Here is an 18,353-nt window from a genome sequence, read left to right as displayed (position 1 = left end):
ATGATGGATAGATGGATAAATGAATAGATAGATGAATGGGTGGATAGGGATGGGTAGAAGAATGGATGGACAGATGGATGGATGGATGGATGGATGGATGTGTGCATGGATGAGTTGGTGGATGGATGGATGGATGGGTAGGTGGGTGGGTAGATGGATAGATGAGTAAGTGGATAGATGGGTGGATGGGTGGATGGGTGAATGGATGGATGGATGGATGGATGGATGGATGGATGGATGGATGTGTAGGTGGGTGTGTAGATGGATGGATGAATGAGTGGATAGATGGGTGGATAGGTGAATGGATGGATGAATGGATGGATGGATAGGTGGATGGATGGATGGATGGGGGATGGATGGGTGGATGGTCAGAAGGATGGATGAGAGGAAGGATGGCTCCTAGCTCACTCCTTGAATTTATACTCAGATGAACCCTGGTGCCATATGCTGGATGGTGGGACCTCTGGCTAGATGGCTAAGCAAAGGTGCGGGTTTAGATATCCCAAACTTCCAAGCTAACTACAATCCCTACTACCAGTTAGACTACATGACGCAGAACATAAGCATCAGGGCTGACTGAGATGGACATAGGTACATTCAGAAAACGTCTATGGTGGGACCTCATCCAGGCCCAGGGGGATCCCAGATGGCACTTGTTTGGAGGGTGGTTGGTGCTTAAGAGCAGCAGCAGAAAGGGAGGTCCTCAGCCCTGTCTCCTTCCTCCTTGCTGTAGTTGGAGTCCGGCCAACACCTGGGCACCAGGGGAAAGTGGCCTGCTGGGGGAGGAAGTCAGGCCTGGGGAGGCTGTGGACCCTGGGAGCTTCCTTGCCTACCCCCACCCCACCTTCACTCCTGCACGCAAAGGCACAGAGACACACGAATGCACACGCCTCGCCACGCTCTCACACGGATGCCACGTGGCAGCAGAAAGAGGAGACTCCACCCTGCTCAGCTTCTGACCTGTGACCTTGGCCATGTCGCTGGCCCTCCCTAAGTCTCTGTCTCCCCATCGTGGGTGGAGGGGCTGGCCCCAGGGGTGTGGGGGGCAGGAGGCTGAGGCTGGGTGTGGGCTGGGGCCATCCTGGCCCCTGCTCCTGTTTCGACCACCAGGCTTCCTCCCCCTGCCCCTCAGGGGAGGGACCGTAATTAACGTCTTCCTGTTCAGATCAGGAGTCCGTTTCCAAAAACATTTTTGGAAGGATTATTTTGCAAAGGAAGTGTTTCTGAAAGACTCTTGTGTCCCGTCCCGGCCCAGGGAAGTGGGAGCAGCAGTTGGAGCGGGGATAGCGGGTGGGTGGGTGTGGCCCCTGGTGGCCCTGGGGGCCAGGGTGAGTGGGCAGCCAGACTCCAGCCCCTGAGCCCCTCTTTGTGTCTGCTCTGCCCCCAGAGCGCAGGGTCCTGGGATGGTGGGTGGAGAGGGTGGAGACGGAGGGAAACAGGAAACGGGGGTGAAAGGGGGAGGAAGGGTCCCCGTTTCCTCACTGCCCACTCGCTCCATGCCCTCTGAGGACCTCTCGTTGCTAAATCCCCTCCCAGGCCTTGTGCCAGGACCTCTCACACCATTTTCCTTGGGCAGTCAGCGCCCAGAACCCTCTGCCTGGCTCCCAGCCTGGCGCACAAGCCCACCTTTCTTTCTTTCTTTTTTATTTTTCAGATAGTCTCACTCTGTCACCCAGCTTGGAGTGCAGTGGCACAATGTCGGCTCACTGCAGCCTCCCCCTCCAGGGTTCAAGCGATTCTCCTGCCTCAGCCTCCCAAGTAGCTGGGATTACAGGTGCCCGCCAACACGCCCGGCTAATTTTTGTATTTTTAGTAGAGACGGGGTTTCACCATGTTGGCCAGGCTGGTCTCGAACTCCTGACCTCAGGTGATCCACCCGCCTTGGCCTCCCAAAGTGCTGGGATTGCAGGCGTGAGCCACTGCACCCAGCCACAAGCCCACCTTTCTCCCACCCCTCCTCCAGGCCCTCTCCTGTCCCCTGAAGGTGGCCCTGGGCTCTGTCCTGGGCCCAGTGTCCTCTGGCTCATGGGGCAGGTGTCTTCTAGCACCACAGGCACCTGCCTGGGCCCAGCCTGCCCCTTCCCTGGTCAGCTGCGCCCCTGGATACTTCAAGCTCACAGTGTCTTCTCTCTTTTTTCTTTGATCGTGAGGCTCTCCTTTGAGACTCTCTCTTCTTCTTGAACTTGGCCCTCGCTCAAGTGTCCATATCCCATCTTATAGAAGGCCCTCCATCCACCACCTGAGTTACACACACACGGTTTTTCATTGCTTACATTTTCTATCCTGAAAAACACGTTGCAAAAAGTTATCACCGGGGAGCAATCAACGTGGGTCATTTAGCAGATGCCGAAGGTTTTCAGAAGGAAGTGCCTCTCTTTCCTGGGAGGGGTGAGCTGGGGGCACAGGAGGCCCTGCAGACTCCGCCCTGACACTGACCCATGCAGACTCCAGGCCAGCCTCTGGCCCCTGACCCCCAGCTCCAGCCCCCTGATCCGGCTGCCCACCTCCCTGCCTGCCAGACAGCCCCCTTCACAGCCAGTGGGCTCAGGCTGGCCCCCATCCCCTCTGAGCTTTGGTCCTTGTTAGTTTTTTTTGGTCCAGATTGTCATGGTTCTCTGTGGCCTCCCAGCTCCCAGGGCACGGTGACCGATTCGTAAATGTTGTTTGAATACATGGAGGAGATGACTGCCTCATGTAGAACTGGATAAAGCGTCTTGCATCAAAAACGCTTTCATCTCACAAGAACACCCCCAGCTCCCAAGTTTCCAGGCTCCCCCTGGGCCTGGCCAGGCTCCCTGGGAGCTGCTTCTCCGCCTCAGTTTCCTCACCTTCCCCAGCTTTGGCATTGCTGGCCTTCCCGGCTCTCCCTTGCCCCCTGACCACCTCGGGTTGGGGAAACTCCACAAGCTCCGCCCAGAGCCAGCCATGCTATGCTGAGGACATTTCCCAATGCCCTGGGGACCCAAGGAGGGGGTGGAACATTCTATCAGAGCCTGCTGGCCAGCTGAATTAGTGGTGACCAAGTGTGCAGGGCACGGGGGAAGAGTGCCTAGCCAGGCTGCGCCCTCGCCTGACAGCCATGCTGTGGTTCCTCAGACAAACTCCCCCGTCTCTCTGAGCCTCAGTGTCTCCTCTGGGAAAACAGGGGCACTGGGAGATGGGCCCTCTGTGGGGCCCAACCTGGTCAGACAGGGCTCCTGGGATTCTGGACACTGTGGGGGCCCCATCCCTGCCGCGGCTCATCCCTCTGACCCCGGCTTGGGGACACTGTCTGCTTTCTCTCTGCAGGGCCTCCTGGCTGGCGGCAGGGGGAAGGAGAGCATCCGGCAGAGGCACTCTCTGAAGGGAGTACTGGCGACCTGTACTCACTGGGGTGTCCCTCTCCCCTCCTTCCCCCAGACTCTGTTTCTCCAGGTGAGGATACCTGTCTCCACATCCCTTGTTTTCTTCTGGCCCTCTCTGTGTGCCCCCCTCTCTCCGTCCATTTCCAGGCCCACCCTCCCCAGGGCTTGGCAGTGCTCCCAGCTCTGGGCTGGGCTCCTCCACCCTCCACAGCTGTCCTGGAGCTGGTGTGAAGTTATTTTGGGAGCTGATGGCTCCCCTGGGTCTTTTCCCCACAGGCTTGGCAGGAGCATGAGTTCGAGGCCAGCCCAGCTGCATATGTCTCTGCAGGAGCTGGTGTGGAGAAGCTGGGCCCTGACTTCCCAGTCCCAGGTGGGGCAGGGGTTTCCGGCTGTGTGGGCCACGGTCTGCCCCATGAGGATTAGGGGTGGGAGCAGACCCCTACTGGCTCCTCCCCACGACACTCCCCCGGCCTGGGCATCTGGGTCCTGCCTTTTGGGGGATGCTGCAGGACGCCACAGAGTCCAGCCGCAGCCTCTCTCATGGCCTCGGACCCACCCCACGATGTCCCTCACCCCATCCTCTCTGCACCCCCTGCTCCAGCCATACGGATCTCCTTCCTGCTCCTTAAGCACCCCCACCCCACCGTGCTTTGTCCCTGGGCCGGCATTCCTCCTCCAGGGTCCTGTCCTGGGTCATCCTCAAGAGCCCAAGAGCCTCCCACTCCCACCCCACATCCTGCCCCAGCTCTCCCTCCGTCCCTCCCCCGCCATCATCTTCATCCTGCACCATCTGATAGAAACATGACACAAGGTCAGGCACGGTGGCTTACGCCTGTAACCCCAGCACTTTGGGAGGCTGAGGCGGGTGGATCACCTGAGGTCAGGAGTTCGAGACCAGCCTGGCCAACATGGTGAAACGCTGTCTCTACTAAAAATACAAAAATTAGCCAGTTGTGGTGGCGGGCACCTGTAATCCCAGCTACTCGAGAGGCTGAGGCAGAAAAATCGCTTGAACCTGGGAGGTGGAGGTTGCAGTGAGCCGAGATCTCGTCATTGCACTCCAGCCTGGATGACAGACCACGACTCTGTCTAAAAGAGAAAAGAAAAGAAAGAAGAAAGAAAGAAAGAAAGAAAGAAAGAAAGAAAGAAAGAAAGAAAGAAAGAAAAGAAAGAAAGAAGAAAGAAAGAAAAAAAAGAAAGAAAGAAAGAAAGAGAAAGAAAGAAAGAAAGAAGAAAGAAAGAAAGAAAGAAAGAAAGAAAGAAAGAAAGAAAGAAAGAAAGAAGAAAGAAAGAAAGATGACTCAACCGGGCATGGTGGCTCATGCCTGTAATCCCAGCACTTTGGGAGGCCGAGGCGGGTGGATCACTTGAAGTCAGGAGTTCGAGACCAGCCTGGCCAACATGACAAAACCCTGTCTCTACTAAAAATACATGGTGGCACGGGCCTGTAATCCCAGCTACTCGGGAAGCTGAGGCAGGAGAATTGCTGGAACCCAGGAGGCGGAAGTTGCAGTGAGCCGAGATCATGCCACTGCACTCCAGCCTGGACGACAGAGCAAGATTCTGTCTCAAAAAAAAAAAAAAAGTATGACACAAGCCACAGTTGCCATTTTAGATTTTCAAGTGGCCACATAAAAGACATTTTTTTTTGCCAGACATGGTGGCTCGTGCCTATAATCCCAGCACTTTAGGAGGTCATGGGTGAGGATTACTTAAGGCCAGGAGTTTGAGACCAGCCTGGACAACATAGTGAGATCTCCGTCTCTACAATCAATCAATCAATCACTCAGCCAGGCATGGTGGCATGTGCCTGTAGCCCCAGCTACTCAGGAGGCTGAGGCAGGAGGATCACCTGAGTCCAGGAGGTAGAGGTTTCAGTGAGCCATGATCATGCCACTGCACTCCAGCCTGGGTGACACAGTGAGACCTTGTCTCTAAAAGAAAAATTAAAATTAAAGCAGTTATAATTTTTTTTTTTGAGACGGAATTTCGCTCTTGTTGCCTAGGCTGGAATGCAGAGGCATGATCTCGGCTCACTGCAACCTCTGCCTCCTGGGTTTAAGTGATTCTCCTGCCTCAGCCTCCCAAGTAGCTGGGATTACAGGTGCCCGCCAGCATACCTGGCTAATTTTTGTATTTTTAGTAGAGACGGGGTTTCACCATGTTGGCCAGGCTGGTCTCGAACTCCTGACCTCAGGTGATCCACCCACCTTGGCCTCCCAAAGTGCTGTGCGGCATGAACCACCACGCCTGGCCCTGTAATTACTTTTTTGTTGTTTTTTTTTGAGACGGAGTCTCGCTCTGTCACCCAGGCTGGAGTGCAGTGGCGCTAGCTCGGCTCACTGCAAGCTCCGCCTCCCGGGTTCACGCCATTCTCCTGCCTCAGCCTCTCCGAGTAGCTGGGACTACAGGCGCCCGCCACCACGCCCGGCTAATTTTTTTTGTATTTTTAGTAGAGACGGGGTTTCACCGTGGTCTCGATCTTCTGACCTCATGATCCGCCCACCTCGGCCTCCCAAAGTGCTGGGATTACAAGCGTGAGCCACCGCGCCCGGCCTGTAATTACTTTTAATAAGATATTTTGGCTGAGCGCGGTGGCTCACGCCTGTAATCCCAGCACTTTGGGAGGCTGAGGCGAGTGGCTCACAAGGTCAGGAGTTTGAGACCAGCCTGGCCAAGGTAGTGAAACCCGTCTCTACTAAAAATACAAAAAAAAATTAGCCGGGCATGGTGGCTGGCGCCTGTAATCCCAGCTACAGGGAGGCTGAGGCGAGAATTGCTTGAACCCAGGAGGCAGAGGTTGCAGTGAGCCAAGATCATGCCACTGCACTCCAGCCTGGGCAACAGAGGAAAACTCCATCTCAAAAAAAGAAAAAAGAAAGAAAGAAAAAAGATATTTAACCCAATTATGTCAAAACTATTATTCTTTTAACATGTAATCAATATGAAAATTACTATTATCATTTTTTTTTTTGAGATCGGAACTCACTCCTGTCACCCAGGCTGAAGTGCAGTGGCTCCATCACAGCTCACTGCAGCCTCAACTTCCCGGGCTAAAGCGATCCTCCCACCTCAGCCTCCTGAGTAGCTGGGACTATAGGCATGCACCACCAAATCTGGCTAATTTTCTGTATCGTTTGTAGAGATGAGGTTTTGTCACGTTGCCCAAGCTGGTTTCAAACTCCTGGGCTCAAGCGATCTGCCCGCCCACCTTGGCCTCCAAAAGTGTTGGGATTACAGGCATGAGCCACCTCGCTGGCCCCAGTATAAGACTTATTACCCAGAAATTTTACATTTTTTGAACTGTTTTCAAATTCCAGTGTGTGTGTGAGTGTGTGTGTGAGTGTGTGTGTATGTGTGTGTGTGTGAAAGTGTGTGTATGTGTGAGTGTGTGTGTGGTGTGTGAGTGTGTGTGAGAGCATGTGTGTGAGTGTGAATGTGTGTGAGTGTATGTGAGAGTGTGTGTGAGTGTGAATGTGTGTGAGTGTGTGTGTGAGTGTGAATGTGTGTGAGAGTGTGTGTGTGACTGTGTGTGTTTGAGGCAAGGTCTCTGTCGCCCAGGCTGGAGTGCAGTGGTGCAATCATGGCTCACTGCAGTCTCAAACTCCTGGGCTCAAGCAATCCTGCCTCAGCACCCCCAAGTAGCTGAGACTGCAGGTGCGTACCCCCATGCCTGGCTAAGTTTTTAATTTTTTTTTTATAGAGACGAGGTCTCCTTATGTTGCCCAGGGTGGTCTCGAACTCCTGGGCTCAAGCAGTCGTCCCGCCTCGGCCTCCCAAAGTGCTAGGATTTCAGGCGTGAGCCATTGCGCCCGGGTGCTGGGCCTCAGGGTGTTTTGATGCTCACGTCTGAATTCAGACGTTCCAGGTGCTTCATGTCTACGTGTGGGCAGTGGCTGTTGGATAGGACAGCACAGCTCTATGCCGTTGTCCTGTTGTACTTTTTTCCTGGCACCTGTCACCATCCAGAATATCCTGTTTATTGGTTGAGGTATTTATCATCTGTCTCTCCCACAGCAATATCAGTTCTGTGAATGCAGAGACCTGTCTGGTTCACCGCTGCATCCCGGTACCCACACGCCACCCAGTAGGCACTCTCTCTCTCTCTCTCTCTCTCTCTGGAAATGTCTATGGATGAGGAGTAAGGGCTGCATGGGTCCGGCTCTCCTCCCCTCGCTCCAGTTCCACCCTTCCAGCTACCCAGGAGGCTGAGGCAGAAGGATCTCTTGAGGCCAGGAATTTGACCCCAGCCGGAGCAACATAGACTCCACAAAAAAAATAAAATAAAATAGAAAATTAGCTAGGCACAGTAGTGTGCACCTGCAGTCCCAAGTACTTGGGAGGCTGAGGTGGGAGGCTCGCATGAGCCCAGGAGTCTGCAGCTGCACTGAGCTGCGATCATACCACCATATTCCAGCCTGGGCAACAGAAGGAAAACCTGTCTCTGAAAGAAAAAAAAAAATTAAGCAGGTGTAACTACTTTTAACGATATATTTTATTTAACCCAATATGTTAAAATCCTTATCCTTTTAACATGTAATCAATATAAAAATCAATGAGATATTTCATTTTTTTTTGTACTAAAAGTTTTCAAAAGTTGGTACAAAAAAAACCTAGTACTCTGTGGCCACAGGTTACAGAGCAGCCCGCCGCAGTTCAAGCTGGGGAGGTCTGTAGACAGGGAGGCTTGAACCCATGCCTGCTTGACCTGTGTCCCCTCTGGCCCCCCCAGCTCTGAAGCTGGTGCTGGGGGAGAGGGATCCTGCGGCCCTGGAGACTCCAGCATCCCCATCTCAGGCCATCTCCAGGATCCCCCAGCCATTTCTCATCTAATTGGATTCCCAGCTCTTCCTTCCTCAATTCCAGGTCACTGCTGTGTTTGTTTATAAACCTGGTGCAGACTGCATCCCTGGAGCCTAGTACCCATCTGTAGAAATCATCACGATCTCCCTCCAGGCCAGATGTCAGCTGGGCTGCTCCACCCCACTCCACCCCGTCCTGCTCAGCTGGCTCCCATTGGCATTTATTTATTTATTTATTTATTTATTTATTTAGAGATGGAGCTTCACTCTGTTGCCCAGGCTGGAGTGCAGTGGTGTGATCTCGGCTCACTGCAACCTCCGCCTCACAGGTTCAAGCAATTCTCCTGCCTCAGCATCCCGAGTAGCTGGGATTACAGGCATGCACCATCACTTCTGGCTAATTTTTGTATCTTTAGTAGAGACCAGGTTTCGCCAAGTTGGCCAGGCTGGTCTCAAACTCCTGACCTCAAGTGATTCACCTGCCTTGGCCTCCCAAAGTTCTGGGATTACAGGCGTGAGCCACCTTGCCTGGCCCCCATTGGCACCTGGCCAATAGTCCCAGTGTCCAGCCAGCCCTTTCTGATTGGCCTGTCTGGGGTAGTTGAGCTTCCTCAAAGATGGCTGCCATGTTGAATTCACTCATTGTTGGTACTGGCTCAAGGCCCAAGGAGTTTTCACAGCACAGCAAGGTCCCAGCCCCCATGTGTTCTAGACCTCACCCTCGCTACTCCACTCCCTGTTCCCCTCATTCAGAATCATTACGGAGCCCTCCCCTCAGCCCAGTCCCCCGCCCCAAGCAGCACCACAATTTACAAGGGTTTTTGGAGTCTCTCAGGCACATCCTTTTGATCTGGCTCCCTACTGACCCCTGGAGGTTGTTCACAGCAATGACTCACCCTAGAAACATGCAGAGTGGCCTCAGTTTCTCCATCAATAAAATGGGAACAAAAGCCCTCATCTATCAGGGATGGGAATAGATGTGAACTTGCTTTGAGGACTGTACAGTGAGGGGCCATTGCTAACGACTGCTGAGCACAGCTGTGGAGGCTGAGAAAATGAGGGAGGCAAGCTAGAGGAGGCTCCTCCTGCCCTCGCAAATCCTGGCCCTTCCTCTGCAGGGTAGCAGTGAAGATCACCAGCACAGCCAGTGACTGGCTGCATGAACCTGGACCAGGCAGAGCACCCCTTTGAGCCTCAGTTGCCACATCTATAAAATAGGTAGTAAAATAAAATGGGGGTGCCATGGCCCCCTCCCAGGGTGATCATGAGCACTCTGGGTGAAGGTCCCAGCCTGGTGCAGGTGTCTGGTAAATGTGGGCTCTGTCCTTTCCTGGGGGAGCCCCTGTCTGGGCATTAGCCTCCATGTGCTGTCCCAGGCTCCAGGCCAGACAGGGAGGGACATGCCCCAGCCCCTCACCCACAAGTGGGCATCTCAGCAGCCCTGAGTTCTGTAGCTCTCACCCTTCATGTCCCTCCTTTGGGACAAGGCCAGCCTTGCTTCTGTCCCCAGCCCAGGAGACAACCTTCATTAGGGCACTGAGCACAGAGCAACGTTCATTATCCCACTTGGAGAAACTGAGGCCCAGGGAGGGGCAAGGATTCTCTCAAGACCCCTCACCGGGCCGGGCGCAGTGGCTCACACCTGTAATCCCAGCACTTTGGGAGGCCAAGGAGGGCGGATCACCTGAGGTCAGGAGTTGGAGACCAGCCTGAACAATATGGTGAAACCCCATCTCTACCAAAAATACGAAAATTAGCCAGGCATGCTACCATGTGCCTGTAGCCTCAGCTACATGAGAGGATGAGGCAGGAGAATCACTTGAACTCAGGAGGTGGAGGTTGCGGTGAGCCAAGATCGTGCCACTGCACTCCAGCCTGGGTGACAGAGCAAGACTCCATCTCAAATAAAACAAAATAAAATAAAATAAAATAAAATATAAAATAAAATATAAAATAACCCTTCGCCTGTTGGCAGCTGGGCCTGCTTTGATTTTGGGGGGATGTGGGTGTAAAGGTGCGGAGGAAGCAGGGAAGTCCCAGGGAGGTGTGCCTGGCTAAGACCCTGCAGGAGGGAGGCCAAACCAAGAGGGAGCCAGGTGACATCCAAGGTCCTTGGGGCCGTATGCTCGCCTGCCCATGCCAGGGAAAGGGAGTGGCATCAGAACGGGCAGCCTCTGGTTGGTGCTGGCTCCAGCCAAATCTTATCAGCCCTCAAAATGCCCCCAAGTGGGCAGATTATCTGTGTAATAAGAGACTCAAGTTTGGCACACACCGGCCGCAGACAATGGCCGGGCGCTAGGTGGGCAACTGGTCCAGGAACAATGCTGGACCACTGAGGGTTAATCAGGGAGCCAGGAAGGGCCAGCCCCCAGCCAGGCAGCAGAGATTGGGGTGGGGACGTGTCTTCTCCATCCCCATCCTGGTTCTTCACTCTTCCCAACTCTTCTCACTCCAGGGCCTTTGCACGGGACATTCCCTTTGCCAGAAACACCCTTCCCTTCTCTCTTCCAGATTCAGTGCCAATGTCACCTCCTCCAGGAAGTCTTCCCTGACTGCCCATATCAAGGCCAGTTCCCCCCAGCATACAAGACTCTCACTTCCCATCTTTTCCCTTTCAGAGCATTTATCATAGTATTAATAGTAATTAAATAACGGCATGCTGGATTTTGCCATTTAGTGTCTGCCCCCTCCCCCAGACACCAGAAGCTCTGTGAGGACAAGGATTGTATCCATCTCTCCGTCTTGTTTACTACCACACAGGACTTGCCACCTAGCAAGTGCTCAACAAATATTTGCAGAATAACAGAATGGCCAGCTGGTTTTCTCCCCCATCAAGGCTGTGAGGCAGGTGGCCCACCTCCCAGAGCCAAGCACCCAGTGAAGCACATCTCGGGGGCTCAGCTATGGGTGGGATGAGCTGGGGCTCCCTGGCTTCTTTCTGGCACCTGGGGGGCCTTCACCTGCCCTGAATCAGGGATGGCAGCGTCACAACACTGCCCAGGCACCTACCGTGTGCCACGCAGGAGGGCGGGAGGTGGAGGATCGGGGTCCCACATGGGTTAGGTGCAGACCTGTTCCTCTCCTACAGCCTCTCAGGGTCCTAGGCAGCCCTGGGCGCACTGCGGGGCCTCAATTAATGGTTTGGATGGAAAGTGCCCTCCGTTCTGAGGGAGGCAGAGAGGGACCCAGGAAGGTTCTACGAGATGGACCGTGGAGAGAAAGCACTCGAGACAGGCAAGTTGATGGGACAGGCGGTGGCTGGGGACAGCTGTGAGAGAATTTAGAAGGGACAGGTGAGGGAGTATCGGGGAGTGACGGACCCCACCACCCCTCTGCAGAGCTCCGGGGTCCTCGTCAGCCTGGGATCAGTGCTCCCCAGTCACGGCCAACCCCAGCCTTTAACGGGACCCATGGCCAAGTTCCACAGGGTTCTCAGAGCAAGTGCTGGGGCCAGAGCTCTGGTGCCCACCCTGCTATTGCTGGCTCCCAGCAAGCCCCTCACCTCCTGGGCGGGCCTCGGTTTCCCCATTCGCGTAATGAGGACATGGTGCTTTTCGGCTGCCCTGGCCCTCTCCATGTGCGGCTTGCCTCCCTCCTGACCCAAGGTTGTACTTGCACCGCGGCCTGACAGGGCGAGGAGCTGGCCCTCCTTGAGGCAGAGCTGGCTGTGGCCATCCGTCCTGGGGTCGGCTCTTGTTCCAGTCTGGCAGGAGCTGCCCGCGCCTCCTCCAGCGGGGGCTGAGAATTTCCGTGCTGACCTCACCATCTGGACGAGCGGTTCCAGATGTGGCCGGGGGCGGGGAGGGGGTTCCTGGGAAGGTCCTGGAAGCTTCAGAGGGTACTGAGGCTGAGAAGACAGCCAGCCTAGCCTGAGACTTCCCTCGAGCCAGGGCCCCTGGAATCACCCACGTTCGGGCCAGACTGGGTGCTCGGCGCTGGCTGGAGTGTGGGACAGGAGAGGAGGAGGGCAGAGGCCGAGGGCAGCACCCAACGGGGAGTCCAGAGGCTGCATTTGCATCTGGCTCTGCTGCTTCCTCGCTGTGGGGCCACGGGGTGACTTCTTCATCCAAACCTCAGTTTCCTCATCACTCAAATGGGTACATTGACACCTGACTCCAGGAATTCCACGGAAGCTCTGCCAGGCTCCCGGAAAGATGTGGCCATCCTTGTTAAATGGTCCCTGGGAAGCTCGTGCCAGGAGGCTCTGGGGACACTGAGGCGTGTCAGACCCTGCCTGGTGCCCAGCGTGGCTGGTCCCCCTCCAGCACAGTCCGGCCTCTCACTCCTGGTCCCACTATACTGCTCTTGCTCCTGCTGCTCCTGCTCCCTGGGGCACCCTTCCTTACCACCTTCTAACTCCCACTCATTCTTCAAGACCCATTTCAGGTGCCTCCTCCTCCAGGAAGCCAACCCTGATAGCCCCATATCCCAGCCTGGTGAGGGGCTCTGTTTCCAGGGGACAGTCTAGCATGGTTTTTAGGTGCACAGACTCTGGGACAGGCTGCTGGGTTCACATCCTGGCTTTGTGACTCCCTTGCTGTTGTGACCTTCGGCAAGCCCCTTAACTTCTCTGTGCTCTTGTAACCTCTCTCAAGGGGAGAAACAGAATCACCCGTAACACGTGTGAACAGCTCGGCCTGCCACCTGGTACGGCGTGAGCTCTCAGTAGACGAAGGTGGTTGTTATGGGATGGGCAGGATTTCTCCCCCACATCCCTGAGTGCCAGCTCCATGCTGGGCACCGCCTCGCGATAGAGGCTCAGGACTGAGAACGGGCTTCGGAGTCCAGGCCCCCTCCTGGTGAAGTTCCTCGCTCAGCCGGATGGAGACGGGAGCCTGTGAAGGTCAATAGCCCGGGGCAAACCGCGCATCCGGGTGGGCGTGTGGGACAGAAGGAGGACAGGTCTGTTTGCTCCCGGGCCCCAAGCCACAGCACCCAGTGGCTGGTACCCAGCCAGCAACTCAGCGTGGGGACTGCCCGCTGTGCCACCCCGACCCCTGAGGCCGGCCAGCGGGGAGTGGGCCGGGGTTGGACCCGCACTCCCTGGAGTCAGGGTTGAGGACGGGCTGTGCCTGCAGAGCTTGGGGTCTCTCTCTGTCCCCCACCCGGTTCTGACTTCTGGGCCCCTGGTTGTCCGGGTTGCCGAGATCTTTGGCGGCTCCTGGCTCCCACCCCAGGTGGGAGAGGCTCTGAAGCCACAGTAAACGGGGTGAGGTCAAAAGTCGACACACAGGCCAAGTACACGTGTCACCATGGGGACGAGGGCCAGCCTGCTTCTCCCTGGGTGTTAGGAGGCACGCAGCTTTCTGAGAACTGTGGGTGCCCGGACTGGGCTCACACAGCCCTTTTGGCCTCAAAGCCTGCTGAGCTTCCTGTAACACAAGCCCACTGCCCGGATGGCGAGGTTGAGGCTCAGAGAGGGGTGGGCCTGGCAGAAGCAGGGATCTCAGGCCCCCCTCATCCCAGGCAGCGGCACACAGGCCTTCTGTCTGGCAAGTCTGGGGCTCAAGTCCCACCCACAGGGCCCCTGATGTCTGGGACTCTAGGCAGCTCCTGAGACCCAGGCCCCCTACCGGTGCCCCTACAGACCCCAAAGCGAGGGGACGACGGCTGGGCTCCTGTGTCCAGGGTTGTGGCTGCCTGGGCCACCCTCCCCTGCCAGGACCCAGGCATGGACAGCAGATGGCATAGCTGCACTGCTGTGCCCAGCGGATGGTGGGGGAGACTGAGGCTCAGAGGCCACGAGAGCCAGGTTGTCAGCTGGTGGGAAGCCTGTTCCAGCACCCTGACTCCATGCTCTGCACAGCCCTGGCCCTGGGTCCTGTACCCAGAGTCCTGCTCTGTGTCCTCACTCCGCAGCTGAAACCAGGGCTGTCCCTGGGGCTGGGGGCAGGACAGGGACGGGGAGGCAGAACTGGCTGCCCTTCCTGCTGTGGTGAGGGCTTCCCTCTCTGTGCTCCTCTGAGGGAGGCAGGTAGGAGGGACCTGCAGCTTGCTGGGCCCCAGGACAGCCAGTCAGGATGGGGACGTGGATGTGGCCAGGGCAGGCAGGCAGGCTCATCCTCTGCTGCCCAGGGCTGCCCCCTGCAGGGCCACAGCCAGCCCTGCTACGAGCCGGGCAGGAGAGACGGGCTCCACAGCTTCGGGCTCCGGACTGCTCTGCACCACCCAGGGGGCTGGCAGACAGTCACGACCACCTTGAGGCCCCTCCCGGCCTCAGCAGTCCCACCCTCCTACCAGGACGTCCGGACACAGGCCCCAGCGGCAGCACCCATGGAGAGGTCAGGCAGGACCCAGGTCAGCCCTGCCAGGGCTTGGAGAGAATGGCTGGAAGGGACCCCGGCAGATGCCGGAGTGGAGGGCCCACTCGAACACAGGGACAGGGTGGGAGGAGACGTGAGAATGGAGAATCCTGGCGGGGGCATCCTGGGGGCCAGGCCTCTTCAGACACACAGGCAGGGACACAGCAAACCTCCCTGTCACCCAGAGTCTCTGGAACTCACACCCCATGCCTCGAACACTCACGGGCTCACACAATTGTCCAGCCTGCAGCCAGGATACACACCCATGAGATCACTGCACACGCACTGCACACGGCTGCACACAGCTGTACATGCGCTGCACACTCGCTGCACACTCACTGCACACACACTGTGTACACACTGCATGCAGCTGCACACGGCTGCACACGGCTGCACACGCACTGCACACAGCTGCACACATACCCACTTGCAGCAGCCCTAGGGCTCCGTGCTCCCTCCAGGTCCACTTCGGGCCGGCTCCCGTCCTCCCGTCCTCGGAGGCCCCAAAGCTGCCCAACAGCCTGAGACTCTCTCTGCTCACCTCCCTTCCTCCTTAAGGGCCCAACTGGTCCCTCCGATGCTCAGCCTGAGGTGGGGAGGCATCCTGGGTGTGGGAAAAGCCCTCCCCTCGCCTGCCAGAGCCTGGAATGCGCTGACCAGCGCCGGCCTAATCCTTGCTGTATGCTCCATGGGGTGGCTGAGCCGGTGGGGGCAGGCAGCTGGGGCCAGGGTGGGCTGGAGGACAGGGCCTGCAGCACCAGGTAGTCAGACGGGACCCCGGAAGCCAGGGCAGGGGTCGGCAGCCAAGCCTCCCTTCCTAAGCCTGCCCTTGGCCGGATGGGAGGGTTCGAGTCCCTAGAGGGGCCCGTGATCCCAGAGGAAGAGCCGGGCCGGGGTCCCTGCCTGGACCTTGCCATCCCTGTGAGAAAGGAGTGGCTGCTTTCCTGGATCCTGAAGGAGTGAAGTGGGTGACAGTCAGGTAGGAAAGGGCTTGGGGAAGCAGGGGCAGGTGACCCCGTCTCTCTTGTGCCTGCACAGAGAACCAGCTGGAAGGGAGAGGCCCGAGGATTAGGGAGATATGGGCTGGGAAGGGCCCAGAGACCTTGTCAAGCCACCCAGGGGTGGGGCCCAGCACTCCCTACCCCCAGCCCCCCTGGCACTCCCTGCTCCTGGTCCCCCTTCTATATCCCCAGGCTCCCCGTGCCCTCCCACAGTGGCTGGGAGCAGATGGCAGTACAGGTGGGTGAGACCCTGGACCTGGAGAAGGAGAACGGGGCAGGGCTGGGGGCTCCCTGAGCCACCCGTGCTCTCTGTCCACAGAGATGGGGTGTGGGCTCTGGCCTCTCATCAGATCTCAGGGCTGAGAGGGCGTCAGGGTGAAGGTCCCCCCAGAGCTCCCACCCCAGCTCTGGTCGCCCTGTCACAAAGACACCAGAGGAACAGAGCCTTAGCGTAGGTCTGGCACCGGGTTGGGGGCAGCCGGGTGGGCAGGGACCGTCCTGGACAGATGGAACACGTGGGGTGGGGGTGGGGGTGGGAGGGAGGAGGCTGCAGCCCTATGAGGCTGGTCCCCCTGTCTCTTCCACTCAGTTTGAAGCCTTCTGTGCGGGGGGGCCTGGCCCCTGGCTGGAACCTGCTGGTCCAGGGACATGCTGACTCTGGAGAGGACAGGTCAGCGGCACCGCCCTCCCCTCCCTGGGCCTTGGGCTGGGTGGCCGGCCCCTGCTGTTTGCAGCTCGTGACCTGCACCACGTCCACCCCAGGTTCGAGACTAACTTCTTGTTGGTGACGGGGGACATTGCCTTCCACGTCAAGCCCCAGTTCTCCAGCGCCACCATGGTGGGCAATGCCTTCCAGGATGGCCGCTGGGGCCCGGAGGAGCTGTCTAGCATCTTTCCGCTGGCCCCGGGGGAGCCCTTTGAGGTGACAGGGGCCTGGGTGGGGCCTGGGCTAAGCAGGGGAGGCCTGTGGGGGAAGAGGGAGCCAGTGGGCAGGGGGTTCACGGTGGACGCTTACAGGTCAGTGGGCCAGGGCAGGGTCTGGGTGGGCCTCCCTGGCCTGTTTCCCTATGTGTGCAGTGGGTACCCACCACCCTGGCTACCAGCCACCCCATCTTGGGAGAAAGGAGGGGACTTCGGGCTGGGGCTCCAAGCCAAGGGACCCCCAGTGCCTGCCAGGCTGTGCTTCCTGGAGACGGCCAGCAGGCACATCCCTGTTAGAAGCGGGACCAGACCCCAGGCCCTGGTGGCCGGCACTGAGGTCACTGGCCCCGGCCTGCCCGATAGAGGTCAGCTCAGACGCGGAGCACTTCCACATCTACGCCCCGGAGCACAAGGTGCTGCAGTTCCCAGGCTGCCAGAGGCCGCTGGGCGCCATCACCAGGGTGCACGTGCTGAGTGACCACCGCCTGGCCCAGGTGGAGCTGGCCAAGAGGGGCCTGAGCTGGGGGTACGGTCCCTGCCTCCACCCCAGGCCCCTGCCCATTCCCACCCCACACTGCCCATCCCAGCAGAGACTTTGCTTCTCACCCTGATCTGGGGACCCTCCTCTGCCTGGGGAGAGGCTGTCTGCCTGGCGTCCCACCCTGCTCCTCTTACTGCCAGCCCTGCACATCCGGCCATGGGAGCAGGGCCATGGTCTACCTCCCGCCCTGGTCTGTGCATGGGCAGGGCAGCTAAGGGCCTGCCTTGGATGTTTGCAGGGACCAGGGCTACTGAGCAGCACCTGCAGCCCCGCGAGCCAGCCTCGGCTTGTCCCATGTCCAGGGTACCTGGAGCCCCATCCTGGGGCAGCTGGGCGAGGGGATCTGTGGTCCTGTGTGCTCCCCGCAGCTCCACCTTCAATAAACTCTGAGAAGGCTGCAGGCGTTCAGCTGCTAGGGGGTGGCGGGGGGAGGCTCAGGTGGGGCCGGCGCTATGCAGCCCTGGAAGCTGGGGGCTGGGGGACCCTGAGACCGACACCTCAGAGACGACCCAACCCCCTCACTTTGTCCCCAGGACGCTGAAGCTCTCGCGTAGGGCCGGGATGGACTGGGGAGGGGTGTTGGATGGCCTCCGATGTGGGGAGGGCACCTGCCATGGGCCAGAAGTTCCCAGCAGGGCCCAGGGGACTGAAAGGCAGGGGCAGGCATGGCGTGGGCCGGTCCCCACCCAGGACCACCAGGCTCAGGCTCTTGCCACAGCTCAGCCCTGGTGGGGAGGGTCAGCCTTGGGAGACTCATGTCATGCCTGGTCCAAGCTATCTCCTCAGAGGCCCCAAGGCTTTCTTCTCCCCCTACTTCCTTCAGGGGCCTTTCCCGTTTCTCCTATCCCACCTGGAGGGAGACGTGCGCCTGTCCCAGCAGCCTCCTGTGTGTGTGGTGGTGAGAGCCAGGCTGGTGTGTGGTGGGGGCAGGAAGCCCCCGGAGGCCTCATACGGGGACATGAGCACTGTGGGAAGAGTCCCCCAGGCCTGCCCCTCCTGGCTGCGTGACCATCCACAAATCTCCCCAACCAGCCTCAGGTTCCACATCTATACAATGGGAGTTGTACCTTCTGCCTCGTGTCTGCGAAGGACTCAGCCTTCCGATGACCCAGCCCAAGAGCCCCGGGGTGGGAAGGTGACTTCAGGGGCTCACACAATGAGATTTCCTGTGAGTTTTCATAATTTCATGTTAATTCTACTACAATTACCAACACCGGGCATCTCATCTCTATCTCTACCTGTCATCGATATCTATCATCTATCGTGTATATATCATCTATATCCATCATCATTGTAATCAACATCAATCATCTATCTAGCTATGTATCTATCATCTATCTATCACCTATATATCTCTTCATCTATCTATCCACCTACCAATCTATTATTTATCTACAGGAAACTAGTGACGTCACAGCTTAGGATGAAACTCAACAGGTATT

The 18,353-nt window shown here is 57.6% G+C and overlaps 1 protein-coding gene across 1 annotated transcript; it reads left to right on the top strand.

Moving 5' to 3' along the window:
- Nucleotides 1-15,886: 15,886 nt before the first annotated feature.
- Nucleotides 15,887-17,301, top strand: GRIFIN (galectin-related inter-fiber protein). The gene is made up of 4 exons (XM_030801492.1): nt 15,887-16,119; nt 16,212-16,386; nt 16,718-16,896; nt 17,280-17,301. Exons 1-4 carry the CDS (start codon nt 15,956-15,958, stop codon nt 17,299-17,301), a joined length of 540 nt encoding a protein of 179 aa, XP_030657352.1. The 5' UTR covers nt 15,887-15,955.
- Nucleotides 17,302-18,353: the final 1,052 nt, after the last annotated feature.

This window comes from Nomascus leucogenys, chromosome 20 (assembly GCF_006542625.1).
Source record: "Nomascus leucogenys isolate Asia chromosome 20, Asia_NLE_v1, whole genome shotgun sequence".
NCBI classification, from domain to species: domain Eukaryota; kingdom Metazoa; phylum Chordata; class Mammalia; order Primates; family Hylobatidae; genus Nomascus; species Nomascus leucogenys.
Note: the sequence above shows the minus strand (reverse complement) of the source record. Positions and strands in the feature narration are given on the sequence as shown.

Bases quoted from the DNA above. Each gene is read 5' to 3' on its own strand.
- GRIFIN (XM_030801492.1), top strand. From the start codon at position 15,956: ATGGAACACGTGGGGTGGGGGTGGGGGTGGGAGGGAGGAGGCTGCAGC. The intron at 16,387-16,717 runs GTGGGGCCTGGG...AGGTCACTGGCC, and splicing joins TTGAGGTGACAGGGGCCTGG to CCGGCCTGCCCGATAGAGGT. The intron at 16,897-17,279 runs GTACGGTCCCTG...TGCTCCCCGCAG, and splicing joins AAGAGGGGCCTGAGCTGGGG to CTCCACCTTCAATAAACTCT.